An 18299-nucleotide genomic window follows, 5' to 3' on the forward strand; every position below is an offset into this window, starting at 1 on the left:
AGAGAATATTCTGTTATGTTTGTATACTTCACCTGCAACAATTGCATTTGGTTTGAGCATTTGGGGTGTGCCCTCCCAACAGAGCAGAGCTTGTCCACCATTATAGAAGGAAAGAGAATGGAGGATTGCCACATCTGAAAGAATGCTAATAATGTAATGCTACTAGGCTGAGATCTTTTGAATACAATTAAATGCATGGGGCGATTAGCAATTGGAATTTTAAAAATTGTTACGGCACAATGGTTGACACAATGAGTACAGAGTCAAGCACAGCAGGTGTGAGAAAGTGAGTATTTCAGATGCTGGAGATCAGAGTTGAGAGTGTGTTGCAGGAAAAGCACAGCAAGTCAGACAGCATCCGAGGAGCAGGAGAATCAAAGTTTTGGGCATAAGCCCTTCACCTGCTGTGCTTTTCCAGCACCACACTCTCGTCGCTGATCTCCAGCATATGCAGTTCTCACTTCCACCACAAAGAGTACAGAGCCTCAAATTAGTTAGTTAAAAATCACACAACACCAGGTTATAGTCCAACAGGTTTAATACTGCTTCCAATTAAACCTGTTGGACTATAACCTGGTGTTGTGTGATTTTTAACTTTGTACACCCCAGTCCAATACCGGCATCTCTGAATCAAATTAGTTACTTGGTGATTTTCAGCCTAAGAATAAAGGGTAAGCCATTCAGGACTGAGATGAGGAAGAATTTCTTCACTCGGAGTTGTGAACCTGTGGAATTCTCTCCCACAGAAAGCTGTTGGGGCCAGTTCGTTAGATATATTGAAGACGGAGCTAAGAATGGCCCTTGCGGCTAAGCAGATCAAGAGGTATGGAGAGAAAGCGGGAGTGGGAATTGAAATTGCATGAACAGCCATGATCACATTGATTGGTGATGCAGGCTCGAAGGGCCGAATGGCCTACTCCCATACCTCTTTTCTATGTTTCCACGTTTCTACATTTTTTTTTCAATAATGAGATTTAGCAATGCCAGCCTTCTACTGGCTTTGTAAGTTTAAATCTATTTGTGATTTCTCTGTAGGTGCCTGAAATTCGTGATGAAGTAGCTTTTAGCCAAGACAGTCCAGGCACGGTTCTGGAGTGGAAACCATCCCAAGCAGTGAGCCGGAGCAGTTCTGGAGCCTCTTCATCACATGGCTATAATACTGCATTTTCAAATCAGGTAGCTTCTGTTACAAATTTTTAAATAGTACTTTGCTTCTGTGAGTTCACATTTTTGTTGTTTATGTAAATCAGATTGTTATATTGTATTGTAGAATTGAATATATGAATTACGAACAGAATGAGGCTATTCAGCCTCTCAAGTCTGGTCTGCCATTTAGTTTCATAATTTCATAGTAATAGAAGCAGGAGTAAGCCATTTGGCCTGTTGAGCCTGCTGCACTGTTCATTAAGGTCATGGCTGATCTTTCCATTGTCTCAGCTCCACCTATCTGCAATATCCCCATAACCCTTAATTCCCCAACCATGCAAAAGCTCATCCAACTGTGTCTTGAGTCTATTTAATGAAGCTGCCTCTACTGTTTCCTTGGGCAGAGAATTCCATAGATTCACTACTGTCCGGGAAAAGCAGTTCCTCATCATCTCTGTCCTAAATCTACTCCCCCTAATCTGAGGTCATGTCCCGTAGTCCTAGTCTCACCCACCAGCGAAAACAACTTGCCTGCCTCTATCTTATCTGTCCCTTTCATCATTTTATATGTATCTATAAGATTCCCTCTCATTCTTCTAAATTCTAGTGAGAACAGTCCCAGGTGGCTCAACCTCTCCTCATAGCGTAACCCCGTCATCTCCAGAATCAGCCTGGTGAATCTACTCTGCACCAGCTCCAAAGCCAATATATCCTTCCTCAAGTGAGGAGACCAGAACTGTGCATAATGATCCAGGTGCAGCTTCACCAACACCTTGTGCGATTGCAGCAGTACCTACCTGCTCTTAAATTCAGTCCCTTGAGCAATGAAAGCCAATATTCCATTTACCTGTTGCATCTGCAAATCAACTTTTAGTGATTTATGTATGCACACTTCTAAGTCCCTCTGCACAACAGCATGCTGCAATCTGTCACCATTTAAGTATACTCTGACCCACTACTTTTACTTCCAAAATGGATAACTTCACATTTACCAACATTATACTCCATTTGCCAGACCCTTGTCCACTTACTTAACCCATTTAAATCTCTCTGAAGACCCACCATGTCCTCTACACAGTTTGTCTTTCCACTCAATTTAGTGTCATCTGCAAACTCGGATATGTTACACTTGGTCTCCTCTTCCAAATCATTTATGTACATCGTGAACAGTTGCAGGCCCAATGCTGACCTCTGTGGTACCCTGCTCACCACTGATCTCCAACCCCTAATATTGATCTGAATGTGGCCTCAGCTCCTTGTTCATTCCTAACCCCGGTAACTATTGATTTCCTTGCTAGTTCAGATCTATTCTGCCTTAAAAGTATTAAGTGACCTGTCTTAAATGCTGAATGGTGAAGACCATTGCAAAGTCTCATGACTCTGAGTGAATATTCACTGAATCACTTCTATTGCGTTTATCTTCTTTCTTATATAAGGAGACCAAAGCTGTGCACAATACTGCAGGTGTAGTCTCACCGAAACCCTGTAGAACTGTGCAAAGCATCTGTTTTAATATTAATGATAAAGGCTTATTCAATCAGTCACACAACAGGGATTGATTAACTCTATGGGTGTGTATATTTAAAACCGTAAAACATGTTATAAGATCTGAAGCAGACATTATAGCGAACCAGAGTTTCTCTTTGTGCAACTTGCTGACCCAGAGCAGACTAACTGCCAGTTGCAGTATTGTATACACCTAATACATGAAACCCTTTAAAAGTGCACTGTCCAAAGGCAAGGTGTAAGCACAACTTTCGACTCCTTTCCACAAGGAAGTTTAAGTCTTTACATTTACAAGTAAGCCTATGAGTCTTTGTAATATGTAAAGTAATGCTTCCAGATCTTGTCTGGAGTAGTAAATGATTTCCTATTGTCAGCAGTGACCTGTTTGGTGTCTTTATACATGATGCAACAATACTGGGACAGACCCGATTTGTCCTCTGTTTCATCTCAATATAGTTGTGTCATGTGTACAACCTTACAGGAACTTTGTTCTGAATACATTCTCGTCACTTTGACTTTTTCCATAACCTTGCTGTGGGATTCTGGATGCCTACCTAATGTCCCACTTGCAAAGTTGGCAACTCTGTACTCACATTTTTTATCATGCACATTAGTCACCTGCTCTTGTAGTTTTACAGTCTGCTCTTGAGTTTCAGAAAGAATTATTAATGAGCCAGTAAATTGATTATTACTGGTCTGCCATTCAGGAGCTCTGGCGGTGATGGAATAGTTGCACTCTGTGTTGCTCTTAAATGTAACATTGCAATAGGTTGGCCTTCCTTGGTTTGCCAGTTCTGTATGTGAAGTTTAGATTTTTGACTGTGCAAATTGTGCATTCTGCTAGTCTGTTCCACTTGAGATAATGTGCAGAAGTAGTATGATCAAGAGGAGTTTAGAGCATTTGACATTTCATGTGACTGACAAATCATGGAGTAATTGATAAGGCAGTCAACTTTATGACAATGTAGTCATTCCCATGAACACGAAAAAAGGACAGTTGCAGTTTTGGATCGAGGATGGGCATGGATCACATAGGGTGTTATTGGTTCTTATCCAAACTTGTCATATCCTCTTGACAAGCCTCTCAGTCCATAAAAAGGATTTCAATGCTGCAACCTGGCCAATGTACTGAATACAGTCATAGAGTCATAGAGATGTACAACACAGAAACAAACCCTTTTGTCCAACTCGTCCATGCTGACCAGATATCCCAACCTAATCTAGTCCCACTTGCCAGCATCTGGCCCATATCCCTTCAAATCCTTCCTATTCATATACCCATCCAGATGCCTTGTAATTATACCAGCCTTCACCACTTCCTCTGGCAGCTCATTCCATATATGTGCCATGCTCTGTGTGAAAAAGTTGCCCCTTAGATCTCTTTTGTATCTTTCCCCTCTCACCCTAAACCTATATCGTTTAGTTCTGGACTCCCACACTCCAGGGAAAATACTTTGTCTACTCATCCTATCATGCCCTTCATGATTTTATAAACCTCTATAAGATCATCCCTCAGCCTCCGATGTCTCCAAGGAAAACAGCCCCTGTCTACTCAAAGTCTCCCTATAGCTCAAATCCTCCAACCCTGGCAATATCCTTGTAAATCTTTTCTGAAACCTTTCAAGTTTCATAACATCCTTCCTATAGGAAGGAGACCAGAATTGTTTGCAATATTCCACAAGTGGTCTAACAAAATCATTTATATAAATGATGAAAAGTAGTGGACCAAGCACCGATCCTTGTGCACTCCACTGGTCACAGGCCTTCAGTCTGAAAAGCAACCCTCTGCCACCACCTGCTGCCTTCTACCTCCAAGCCAGTTCTCCATCCAAATGGCTAGTTCTCCCTGTATTCCATGAGATCTAACCTTGCTAACCAAACTCCCATAGGGAACCTTGTCGAAGGCATTACTGAAGTCCATATAGATCACTTCTACCACTCTGCCCTCACCAATCCTCTTTCTTACTTCTTCAAAAAATCTCTTGCAATTTTTCTCATCTGACCTACGCTCTTGTACATAATAAATCTGAAATGATGACTTGCCTTTCTTTAAAAATGTCTCCTTAGGAGATGTCTAGTTCATCCCAAAAAGGCCAATGTGATCTGACTTAGCATCATACAGCACAAAGAAAGGCCTTCGGCCAATCAAATCTGAGTTGATCTATCTACGCTCATCCCACTTTCCATCGCTTAGCCCATAGCCTTGAAGATTATGTCATGTGAAGTGCTCATCCACAGAGTTTTTAAAGCTTGTAAGAGTTCCTGCCTCCCAGGCAGTACAGTCCAGATTCCCAACACTCTGGGTCTTTCTCAAACCCACTATGATGTTGCGCCCTGATCATTGACCCTTCAACTAAGGCATTGCCTGGAGGAAGAACGCCATATTTTCCACCTTGGGACCCTCCAACCACATGGCATCAACATCGACTTCACCCGTTTCCTCATCTCCCCTCCCGCCACCTCATCCAAGATCCAACTCTCCAACTCAACACTGCCCTCTTGAACTGTCCTACGTGTCCATCTTCCTTCCCACCTATCCATTCCACCTTCCCCTCCAACCTATCACCATCGCCCCTCACTTCCATCTACCTATTGCCTTCCCAGATGCCTGCCCCCCCAGCCCCACCCCCACCCTTCTACTTACCTTTCAGCCCCCACCTCCCACCCCCCCCACCCCAACCACCACCATTCCTGATGATGGGCTTACGCCCGAACCATCGATTCTCATGCTCCTCAGATGCTACCTGACTGGCTGTGCTTTTACAGCACCTCGCTTTGTGTACTCCAGCTGTAGCCTAACCAAAGTTTTGTACAACACCAACATGACCTCCCTGCTCTTATAATCTATGCAAGTGTCCCATTTGCTTTCTTAACTACTGTCTTGTCATCTCCAGGGATCCGTGGACAAGCATCCAAAGATTACCATGCTCCTTTGAGCTTCCTAGTGCTCTGCCATTCATTGAGTGCTCCCTTGTTACATCATCCAAAGTGCAACACCTCACACTTTTAAGGGTTAAATTCTATCTGCCACTGGTCTATACATCTGATCAATCTGTCTATATCTTCCTTTAAGCTAAGACCTTCTTCCTCACTATTAGCCATTCAGACACCTTCATGTCATCTGCAATCTTACTTATCATCCCCCCACATTCTCAGATATATTTCATGAACAACAAGGGGCTCAGCACTTATCCCCGTGAGACTCAACTGGACACCGGCCTCTAATCAAGCAAACTGTCATCTTCCACCACCCTGTGTCTCCTACCACTAAGCCAATTTTGGATTCATCTTTCAAACTTACCCTGGATTCCATGTACTTTTACCTTCTTTATCAATGACCCATGTGGGACCTTGTCTCATTTCCCCTCCCGCTGAAACCTATAAGAACTAAATCAGCAGCATTACCCTGATCTAAATATCTGGTCATCACCTTGAAAAGTCAGATTTGTAAGGCATGATCTCCCATGCTGACTATCCCTGATCAAACCTTGTCTCTCCAAACGGAGATTAATTTTCTCCAGAATGTTCTCCTTAGTTTCCCTACCACTGATGGTCACTGGTCTGAAATTCCCTTGTTTATCCCAACCATTCTTCTTGAAAAGGAACCACATTAGCTGTGCTCCAGTCCTCTGGAACACATCTTGTTTATGAATATGCTGAACTGAATCATTCCTTAAGTAATGTTTTACCATAATTTCTGTAGTTTGGAATCTTTTGGTTCTTACATTGTGCGCAATGTATCAAGTAAATTTGGAAAACATCTTCAAGTTCAATGCCAATGAAGTCAACTTACAGATCCAAAGGTATATCTTCTTGTTAGCCGAGCTAAGATAGCTGTGATAATCAGGTTACCTGTTTTGAACCAAATTTCATAGTCATTACTTTGGCTTTTTATTGGTGAACAGTGTAATCTTGGCAGTGGTTTTCGCAATCACCTGCAGTGATTTGTGGTCAGTCTCCACCACAGATCTTTTATTGAATAGATAGGCATGAAAATGTATGATTCCACAAACTCAGGCAAATGTTTCCAACTCATTGTTTGAGTAGCTGAATTGCACTGCAGACAGAACTTCCAGAGCAAATGCAATTGTCCAGTTTTTGTTGATTAGGTAGGCTCTTCAATGTTTTTGTGAGGCATCTATTTCCTTGAAATTCACTTTTATCAAAAAGTTCTGGTTATTTATGTTAAGTTTTGAATTGAAATGGAATGCAAAGTTTCTGATCTTGGTTTGTCATCTGATGTCTGACTAATTTCATGAATGATGACCAGGGTTAGGTCAGAGCATGCTGATATATCTGCCATTGCTGGTCCAGCAGTCGTCAATGATGGAGAATAACTAACATCCAGGTAGATTGATTGTACTTACACACCGCCATTATTGATCTTCCACATGGAACTGATGAATCGTTGCATGCTGAAAATTTTATATTTGCTGGTTTCATCATGGCTTTCCATGTTTGGCACAAGTTTTTAAAAAAGATTCAGAGTTAGTATATTGACAATTAACTTGGTGTTACTCTTATCCAGTAACTAATAGTCACCAGTTTCTTAGGGCAGACAGCATGAATTTTTGCAAACATTTCAGATAGAGTGATGACATTAATTTTTCCATGAGAGATGTATTCAGCATGCTTTGTTTTATTATATATATTGTCAGATTCTGGTTTATTGGTCACTTTCTGTATACACCTCTGATAGGATACCTGATGGTCTTTTGTACTTTGAAGATACTCCTTGTGCTTGGTGTATTTAAGGTTGGTGCACAACTCTTTGCAGCTGCATCAGTCTTTAATCGAATACACTGTCTCTGTGAATGGCCTTTCTGCAACACACCTGTCAAAATTGTTTGAAAGCTTGGTATTTCTTTATTGCCTAAAGAAGGCCACACAATCTTTGACACTTTATGACACAATACATTTTTAGTTTTTCTAGCAAATCTTTCTGGAAAGGTTCTATAAAGATGACCGTGATTACCAACTGAATAATTCTGTTGGGTATCTTTTATCTGAAGAGTCGCAAAATGAGCCCTTTTCACTGTATATGATCATGGTTCTGTGGACTTTCGTCTGAATGACATAAATTCTAATCCTGAATATAGACGTTTACTTTATCTCTAATTTGGTCTTCTATTGCATTCCAGATCTTTTGGGGATCTTTTAGCTGTTAGTTCTGACATATTAAATCTGTGTAGAACTTTGTTCCCAGTTGCTAAGAAAATTTTATTGGTTTGTTTGCATTGTACACACTGAATCTAGAAGCCATAGTTCTGAGTGCTACTCAAATGTGTTGATTTTTGTTAGTTCTGCTTTGTTCCAATATAAGCTAGGGAATTTTACTGCCATTCTGACAATATGCCTTTAACCTGCATTTTCTTGATATTGATCCAGCATGCACTCTGATCATTTGCCTTTCTCAGTTAGTTGTTAAACAGGTGTCTCCACTAAGACTGGTCTGCTTAGAAGGAATCTACATTTTCAAACTCTATGACACTGTACTGAACAAAGACTTTGAGCTCTGTCACATGTATTTTAGTCTGATTTAAGTCTGTTGACCATGTGTTTTGCCCGTAGATTAAATTGCTTGCTGACATTATAGGCCTTATCAGCATGATGTTTTGCATTATTGTTCAGCATGTCATGTTAATGATAATGGTCTAATATCAATTTATCATCAGTGACTGATCAACTGTGGATTAGTTTATTTAAAACATTAAAACACACCATGTGTTCTGAACAGACATTACAGCAAACCAAATTATTTCTGTGTGCAGCTTCCAAAATCAAGAGCAGACTAACTTTCTCTACATACAACAGACAGAGTTCTTAAAGACAAGATATACATCCAGCGGTCCCTATTTTACAATTCTCCTTGCAATAAACAACAATGTGCCATTGACTTGTTAATCACTTGCTCTACCTCTGTGTATTTTTGTGATTCATGTAAAAGGACTCTCTGAACCCTCTCTAACCACTGCATTCTGCAATCTCTTACCATTTAAAGAATATGTGATTTTTTTTTTGGTCTTCCTACCAAAGCAGCCACTTTACTCCCTTGAAGGTTGGTGATGGCCTTGTAGCATTATAACTAGACTATTAATCCAGAGATGCAGATAATTCAGTGGGGATTTGCATTCGAATCCTGCCTTAGCAGATGGTGAAATTTGAATTCAGTAAAAACTTGGAATTAAGAGTCTAACTGTAGCTGTAAAACTGTTGTCAATTGTCAGGAAAAACTCATCTGGTTCATTGATGCCCTTTAGGAATGGAGACAACCATCCGTATCTAGTCTGGCCTACATGTAACTCCAGCAATGTGATTGACTCTTTGCTGCCCCCTAAGGCATGAGCAATAAGTACACCCATATCCTGTGAATGAATGTGAATCCTGTGAAAAATAGCTCTCTGCCAGTTTTTTTGCTTACTCATTTTACTTACTTGTAGACTCCTTTTGTCCTTTTTCCAATTTACGTTTTTACTTATGTTTGTCTCATGAGTAAATTTAGCTACTGTATGTTTGTTTCCATTATCCATGTTGTTGAGACAATTTGTAACTAGTTGAACCCACATCAGTGATCATTATGACACATCACCTATCACATCTTGCCAACCTCAAAATCAATCTGTTTCCTGTTAGGTGAACCATTTCTCTTAGCCCCTAAACTGCATGCACTTATTTTACATAGCAACCTTAGATGTGGCATTTTGCCTTCTGCAAATCTAAGTACAGCATATCCACAAGATTCCCCTTTATCCATGTTGTGTTTAATTAGAAGCTGGAGGGTAAAATACTGTGTATCTACTTGTGCAGATACAGATTCAGGTGGAGAATCCAGCATGAGGAGCGCAATCTTAAAACAGCAGGAAAAGAAGTTAAATCAGGAAGTAGCTTTTTTGCACAAAAGATGGTAGAAATAAGGAAAAAAACATATCCAAAAAACTTTGAGACTGTGATCAAAAGACTTCTGTTAGGTCAAGGTATCGAGGGACATAGAACAAAAGCCAGTAAATAGAGTCAAGATACAGATTAGCAGTAACTTAATTAAATTGTGAAATGGCCTCAAGGAACTGCATAGCATGCTCCTCTTATCTTTCTAAGCTTCATTTTCTTCGAGTATTGAGAAAGTATGTCATGCATAATAGAACTGAACTATTTTGGAATTGAACAATTTACAGCACAGATTTCCAAGGATCTTTTGTACTCATAATTTACTCTATGGAAACTGGCTGCAAAGTACCGTAATGATAACTAACCCATTTTTGACCCCACGTTCATAACGTTATTAGATTGTCCACACTTAATTAAAATGTACCTTTCTGTTTGCTTTATCCTTTTGCCTACTCTATACTGCCCCATTTCTTTGTGCTTGAAGGACAGGCTGGTGATCTGCTTTCAGATTGCTAACAAAACCACATTTCAGAGCTCAGTGGTACCTCAAATATCCCTCTGATCCTCTTCTGTTACCTATCTCACTGGTTGCTATTGATTGAGATTATTATCTTACTCTGAGGAATCACAGGCTTTGTACTACTCAATGGATGCAGTACATTAAGGGCAAATTTATCAGCACATGTACACCTAACAAGGCACACAATCAATAGCGAGATAAATAAAGCAGTTATCCATTAGGATAGAGTTGAATGTGCATTGAATATTGGTGGGAGAATTGAATCAATTTACACTGTTTTTTTGAGTGTTGGAACAAGATTTCTTTACGTGCACTAATAAAAGACAGACATGTCCTCTCTTTAATATTTCATCTGAAAAACTGCAAGAGTGAGAATGCGAGCATCCCCTCAGCACTCTATTCTGTATGCGCCGTCATGCTATTAAGAGGATGGCTACTAGATTGAAACATCTGGAATGAAATTAAGGGTAAAAAGCTCATCAGATGTCGGTCTTGGCACATGGTAGTGCTTTAACCTCTGAGACTGTGGACTTGAACCACACTCCAAGACTTTAACACATTGCAAAGGCTGAGGCTTCAATGCTGTCCTGTCAAAAGTGCTGTTTGTTTTTTTAGATAAACACTTTATACACAGGATCCATCTACTCTTCTGGTCGAAGTAAAAGATCCTGTGCTATGATTTGATGAAAAATGGTGCAGTTTTCTTGGTGTCCTAGCTAATAGATTTTGTTAACTAATTTCATAAAAATGAATTGCTATTTCTCTTATTGTTTGCCTAGAGGCGGTTGCTGGAGTAGTTACTGATGATTATTGTTAGAGTCAGTGGAGGTGGTCTACTACTTTTAGCTCTTGTGGGTTACAGCATATTTGCGAATTCTTTGTAGGTGCTCGACACGCAGGATGAGATGGCTTTTAGCCAGGACAGTACAAACACTGTTTTGGACTGGAAACCCTCGCAAGCAGTGAGTCGGAGCAATTCTGGAGTCTCCTCTTCACGGCGCTGTATCTCTGCATTTTCACCACAGGTAATACTTGTTACGTATTTCTGAAAAACACTTTACCTCTGTTAGTTCCATTTTTTAAAATGTTAATGCAAATCAAGTGGTTGTTGATTTGTATTTATTTAGACTTTATTTATAACCCTGATTTAAAAAAGAATGCTGAATTCCCAGTGTCATCAGGGATAATTCAAATCAGTCTGTTACTAGTATTGACTTAGCTAATATCAATGAGACTTAGCATAGTTGTCTCCTGGGTATGTAATCTCTCTACTTTCATGTCCAATTTGCAGTGACTGCAGCTGGTGGGTGAAGTAAGTCCAGGGGTGGGCGTGAAATTTAAGATTCTCTTTCATCCCTTTATCCCCACTCCCAACCCTTTCTCTTTCTATGGTTAAGTTTCCCGTAGATGACCGTACCACTAACTTCTGTCGACCTCCTTTACACTGTCATAAATTCAGGAAGAGTCCTGTAGAAGCACTGAAGCAAAAGACAAAAACAGAAGTTTTGGCCAGTGCTGAAGAATATTGGTCATGTAAATTCAACTCTTTCACTCCCATTCATGTATGAACAATATCTGTTTTGATAAATGTGCCAAATGAGAGTAATAGAAATGAAAACACATGTCAGTAGAAATGAATGGTCTCAGAAAGAGGGAGGAAAATAAATCCATAACATTGATACTTAAATTCTCGCTGGTGGCTATTAAATACTATTCGCAATAGCACTATTTAAGAGCTGGTTTTATTTTTTCCATTAGGTCACTAAACCTCATTTAAATGGAAGTACATGACATAATTTGAATTTAATACTTTTCTTTAAAACAACTTGAAATATAGAAAAATATATTTTCCAATCAGACTGTCCAATCACCTGAGTAGATGTGAGCAACATGTGAATTAGCGAGCAGACTAATTAATTGATTTGCCTGACAGTAAAAAGTACTTATTTTGCTCGGTTCAGGACTCATAAATGTGTTTTGAATTGAACAAAGTGGTTTCTGATTGAAACATTTCCTTTATTCAGCCTACTAGCACAGCTGGGAACTTCAAATATCCTCAGTCAGAAAAGACTTTCAAGATAGTGCTTGCTGGGGATGCAGCTGTGGGCAAATCAAGCTTTCTGCTACGACTCTGCAAGAATGAGTTTCGTGGGAACACCAGTGCCACTTTAGGTATGTTTCATCAGTTTAAATACCTTGCTTCCTTTTACTTTTTCCTATCTTTATTCCACTGTCAGTCAGCTTCATTAGCATTTCAGTGGCTGCCTGTTTTAGACACATCTGCCAGAATGGCCAGTGATTCAGTTTCTACTTGTTTATATTGTTCATATGCTTTTGATTTCTATGAAATTTGCTGGCTCAACCTTCTCAAGTTGATGTTGAACCACACCCCCAGCTTTGGGAAGAGCTAAGTCATAGAGACATACAACATGGAACAGACCCTTTGACCCTGAAGATCCACAAAAACCAATGGAATTAATTAGCAGATGATGACCCATCTTTTGCAGTGTTAATGACAAGGAAAATGTTAATATTTGCTATAATATTCCACTGGGCCAACATCTTGGAAGTTTGCATGTGCACAAATAAGTTGAAAACCCAGAAGTTATTGACAGTGAATCTCCATTGCTCCAAATGTTTGAAATGTTGAGGAGACACCACCTCTCCCATCTCAAATGCTGCAGTCAGTGGGTAGTCTTTGAACTGATGAAAATGCCTACTTTTTTACTTTTTTTGATGATGTCATGCGGGCATCACTGGATAATCCAAAATTTATTGACTATCCATAATTGCCCTGCAACAGAATGGTTTGCTGGGTCATTTCAGAGATTGGTAAAGAGTTGACCACCTTGCTTTGTATCTGGTCTCATATGCAGGTCTGGACAAGTAAAGATGGCAGATTTCTTTGCTTCGAAGATATTAAGGGACAGATGGATTTTTATGACAATTAATAGTGGTTGCCATTAAGCTGTCCTCCATTTACAAATCTTAGTGATTTGAAATTTCATGATGTGCTTTGATGGGATTTGAAACCATGTCCCCAGTGCAGTCGCGGATTTTGGATTACTGGACCAGTGACATTACCATTCTGCACCTGTCTCCCTAAGTGCTGTTTGTCTCACTGTAAAAGCTCTTGAATGAGTTCTGAACATACCATCAAAGAATAAGAGTAGGCCACTCGGTCCTTTGAGCTTGCTCCACCATTCAATAAATTCATGGTTGATCTGATTATAATCTCAACTCTGCATTTCTGCATATCCACGATAATCTTTCATCTTGCACTTAACTTTCCTTGCAATAAACCGTAACATTCTATGAGCTTTTCCGATTACTTGATGTACCTGCACAACCTGTTATGATTCATGCACGAGAACACTCTGATCTCTCAGCGTCTTAGAGCTCTGCAAGCTCTCACCATTTCGATAGTATGCGTTTTTATTTCTTCTGCCAAAATGGACAGTTTCTCACTGTTTCATATTATACTCCATTTGTCAGATGATTGTCCACTCACTAAAGCTGTATCTATGTCAGCTCCTATGTCTGCTTCACAATTCATTTTCCTAACCATTTTTGTGTCATCAATAAATTTAGTCACCATTCCATTGGTCTCTTCATTCTAAATCCTTTCTGTAAATTGTGAAGAGTTGAGGCCCCAGCACCAATGGTCAGCCATGTATTTAATGATATTGGGTGATGGATGTTATTGACCAAGCCAGCAAGAGAACTTCTATGGTCTTCTTTGAATAGAGTCATGAATCCTGTACATCTACCTCAGAGAGGAGAGGCTGGCTAAACAGTCTCAGATTAAAGACATCACTGCTGGATATTGCAGTCCTCCCCCTGCAGAGCACTGAAATGTTAATCCGATTTATGAATCTACACGGATACCTAAAGCTGATACTAAATTTACAGCCGAATGATATATTGAATTTAGGTTTACAGTTTACATATTCAATAATATTGCTCCCCATGGTTGTTAAAATGTTTACAGTATTTTTATAGAGAAAATATTTTTGTCTTGTACAATTCACGGACTTCAGAACATAACGGTTATTCAATTATAGGATAATAGACAAAGAAATCTCATTATTGCATCTGTAGATTTCAAATTCAGATGTGAAATGAAGAGTTGAGGCAGCTAATGGGTTTGTCATCAGTGGTACAGTCCAAGAGAGGAGGCAGGCTTGGGTTTATGAAACAAAGAGTGAAGGAAGGACTTAAGGCTGGAGGGTGCAGATGCAGAGTGAGTGAAAATGAGCAAGAGAATGAAAATTTTGAATTAAATGTGATGGATGACTCAGACTGCATTGACCAGTGGGGGACGATATGAGGTGTGCAATAGGATGCAGTCAGCTGTGTTTTGGGCACATTGGAATATATGCAGCTATACACAGTGGAAGAATGATGTTTGAATCGACTGTAGAGGTAAGGAATGTGCAGATACAAAATGTCACTGTGGTAAACAATCTTCTGGAGGTAGATAGTAGTAATCTTGATGATGATCTTGTGATTTTAAAACATAATTCATAGTCAGAATACCAGAGCATTTTCATACTTGATTCAGCCTGTGTAACGAGCCAAGGACAGTTTGGAGTCAGTGGCGAGGGAACAGATTTAGAAAATAAAGCATAGAACTATAGATGCTGAAAGAATCCAGAACTTTCGGATTTTGAATAGGTTTTGATGGTGAGAATCAAAAGCAATGGATTTAATCTTCCAAGTGATCAGTTGAACCAGATTTTAAAGCACCCATAATTTGATATTAGACAGGCAATCTGATAGTATAGAAATGCCTGAGTTTTAAAATTTGGTCACGATATGAGCATCACTGGCTAGTCCAGCATTTATTGCCCATCCCTAATTGCCCTGAGAGCAGTAAAGAGTCAACTATGTTGCTGAGGATTTGGTGTCACACGAGGTCAGACCAGGTAAGGACAGCAGATTTCTTTTCCTTAAGGACATTAATGAATCAAATGGGCTTTTATGAGAATTGACAGTGATCACCATTGGGCCTGCATTTTATTCCAGATTTTATTAAAATTTAAATTTCACCATCTGCTATGTCTCCAGAACATTAACCCAGAATTCTGGATTGCGAGTCCATTAATGTTACCACTATGTCAACATTGCCTCCCTTGTATTGAGAATATATGACTGTAGCTGGGTATTATCAGGACGTGAGCAAAAAACTGCCTGTCACTGAGAGCAGCATGCACTTATCTCCATGTCCTTCTTATTTTTCAAACAGGAGTTGATTTTCAGATGAAAACTTTAATTGTTGATGGAGAACGAACAGTGTTGCAGTTATGGGATACTGCAGGTCAAGAGAGGTAAAATAGAAATGAGCAAGTTTTAAACTGACAAAATTACACATACATTAAAACCAAGTGTATATGTTGCGTGTACGTTTTATCATCTGTTAATTAGCTTTTGAGCAGGATAACAATTTAAGGTATTGAAAACAAAAGAGGGTTAATTACAACCTGAAACACACTCTCCTGCCTTGTCAGTAAGCAGAAGTGTGTTGGGATGCTACATGTAAGTGATAATTTAAGAAAAAAACCTTTTATCTACTTAACTTTATCTGAAAGTAACACCACTCCCATGCTAGTGAGTTCAGTAGGCATAAACACACTGTTTTTCAATGCATTTGTATTTTATCTGTTCATTTACTTGTGTTGTCTGCAAAACGTGTGCAGTCACTGACAGCCCCTACACAATGAGAGAAGACCGCTGTCCTGCCAAAGCTACATGCGTGCTCTGCCTGCTTTTCTCTGGTCTGAGAGGACACAATGTACTCACGTCTACAGGTGTAAAGAGAGTTTGCCTTTCCCCTGAATGTTCATAGTCATCAAGCTAGGAGATGTTGATCTAAAAACAAAAGTGTTGAACACATTCAGCAGCTCAGGCAGCATCTATGAAGGGAAAGATCATTAATGTTTCAGCTCAATGAATATATAATAGATATTGAATAAGTGGAAGGGGGTGCGGGGAAGGAGAGCAAATGTAAATGTCTGTGATAGGGTGAATGGCAGAAGAGATTAAATGACAAGATTTCATGCTGCAAAGGCCAAATGGGACAGGTAGAGAAAGAAAGGATGTGGCCAGATGAGGTGGGAATAACCGAATAACAACTGTCCAGGTGCCATGTGAAGTAAGATTAAAAAAAAACACATGAACAAAAGAAACAAAACAAGTGGACTCAGAGGTTGTGATCTGAAGTTGTTGAACTCATTCCCAAGCCCTCTGTTCAGTCCACAAGCATGGCTGTGAGTGTCCTGTCACTTGTCATTTTAATTCCCCACCTTACTCTCACTCCAACTGTTCTATTCTTGGTACACTGTAGCTCAATGCATGTTTGAGAAATGTCACCTCACGTTTTAACTTGCAACTCTGCAGCTTTCTTGACTCAACATTGAATTCAAAGATTTTTGATTATAAATGCTGCCTCCATTTTGTTCCTTTTTGCTGATGACTTTATTTAATCTCTTTCATTATTCCTTCACTTTGCATAATTTAATCTCTCTTGCCATCCATCCAATCACACAGCTGCCCTTTTGTATTTCTTTCTCTTCCTCATTTACTTAGACCGCACTGCAGTTCAATAGTTCCTTTCTGATGACGGGTCATCATCCCGAAATATGAACCCTGTTTCTCTGCACAGACCTGACCGGCTGAGTATCTTTAGCACTTTGTTTGTTTTGCACTCCAACATCTGCAGTTTTTACTTTTGCATTTGTGTGGGAGAAGTTAAAAGGTGACACTTTCTCTACACTGGGAGGATCCCAATGCTAAGAAGTTCATTGCCATGCTTCATCTTCATAGCTAACGGTGCCAATGTCACTATGCTCTGAGGTTACTGTTTTGCCTGAAAAGGTGGCAGATTTCCATAAGCACCTATCTTGTGAAGCAAAAACACCACACTTGGTTTAGATTTTCACCTTTGAAGCAGGTAGCAGGTTGATAAATTTCTTGTTTCAACATGATTGCCTCAGGAGAAAATGTGAGAAATGTGGGGCTTTTGTTTAAGTGTGATAATGCTGTTCCTTTAACAAGGTTAAGTTGTCCTTAGTTTCTTTTTCAGAGGGATCATAAACACATAGATTCTGATCTGTCTGGTTTGTATGGGTTAGGACCAATTTGATTGTAGCTAACAGATACTGCCTTAGGTAAAAGGCTTTCAAATTTTGAAAACAAAAGACTTGTACAATGAAAGGGGAGTGGTCATTTCTCCCAGCTCAGCTTTTCTCTGGTTTGGTTTAGTTTGGTTTGAGCAAGCAGTCAATATTTGAGGTTGCTGTTCAAGGAAACAGCTCCATGCTGGTTCTCTCTCTCTCTCTCTCTCTCTCTCTCTGACATCTCTCCGAAGAACCTGTGTTTAATTTTACCATTTTTTGCCAATGGGTTGTTTATGGGGATGTTTGCAAGTATTTGGAACAGCTTCATTAAGTTGCAATAGAGTCAATTGGCTTTTTAAATAGTTAAGTTATTCTATATTCTGTTCTCTTTTGTTTGAGATTCATTTGCAAGATAAATTCTGTTTTGTTTAAAACTAAGTGGTTGGGTCAGCTACATCACTCCTAGAATATCCACATTACACCTGCTTAAAACAACTAAAATAATTAGGGTCTGAGCTACCTTCTTGAAACGTTTTATGGGGGTCTGGCCTGGTCCATAACACAAGGTCACGGATGCTTGCTTGAGTTGGCTCTGCTACCCCCAGAAATAGTTTCGAGTGAACAACGGAGACTACAACGTGCTGAGGAGGTTTGGGTAAATGACCTGCCTCAGTGCTCTGGGACTCTGTGACAGGTCCCACACCGTTCCAGTTCCCACAAACTCTCCATGCCATCTTATTCCCCCACCCTCCATGTCATGCTTTGCCCAACACTTGAACCATTGTCAGAGGCTTGAGATCTGAGCCAACTTGTCCCATTAATCTTCACTGTTGAAAATTGGAGACAACGGGTAGGGAATCCTGCAAATGAGTCCCATGGAATTCACGTGTGAATTGAGTCCCATGAAATCTCTCCAACTCTATGAAAATCCAGTTGTGCTCTCCCTGTGCATTCTTGGTCCTCTCTCAGTAAGCAGCTTTTCTTCTTTTCTGCTCTCTCTGCTCCACCTCCCTTATATGCTACAGCTCAAGGATACTTGTAATTATAGATTCCATGACTAGACTCCACCTTAATATCCTTTTAATTGTCCTTGGTGTTGAACCGTGGTTCATTTGATGTACATA

General features: G+C 39.8%; 1 protein-coding gene across 1 annotated transcript in view; it reads left to right on the forward strand.

The window, feature by feature from the left end:
• The window catches only part of rasef (RAS and EF-hand domain containing), a 76746-nt gene that overhangs the window by 46165 nt on the left and 12282 nt on the right, over positions 1 to 18299 (forward strand). Inside the window, exons 11-14 of the mRNA XM_043712826.2 lie at positions 1036 to 1176; positions 10942 to 11082; positions 12082 to 12229; positions 15306 to 15387. Of these exons, the coding sequence (XP_043568761.1) occupies positions 1036 to 1176; positions 10942 to 11082; positions 12082 to 12229; positions 15306 to 15387 (512 nt within the window). The remainder of the gene's footprint in view (positions 1 to 1035; positions 1177 to 10941; positions 11083 to 12081; positions 12230 to 15305; positions 15388 to 18299) is intronic.

This window comes from Chiloscyllium plagiosum, unplaced genomic scaffold (genome assembly GCF_037043375.1).
Source record: "Chiloscyllium plagiosum isolate Xiang-an unplaced genomic scaffold, Cpla_swu_hap1 HiC_scaffold_2, whole genome shotgun sequence".
Classification (NCBI taxonomy): domain Eukaryota; kingdom Metazoa; phylum Chordata; class Chondrichthyes; order Orectolobiformes; family Hemiscylliidae; genus Chiloscyllium; species Chiloscyllium plagiosum.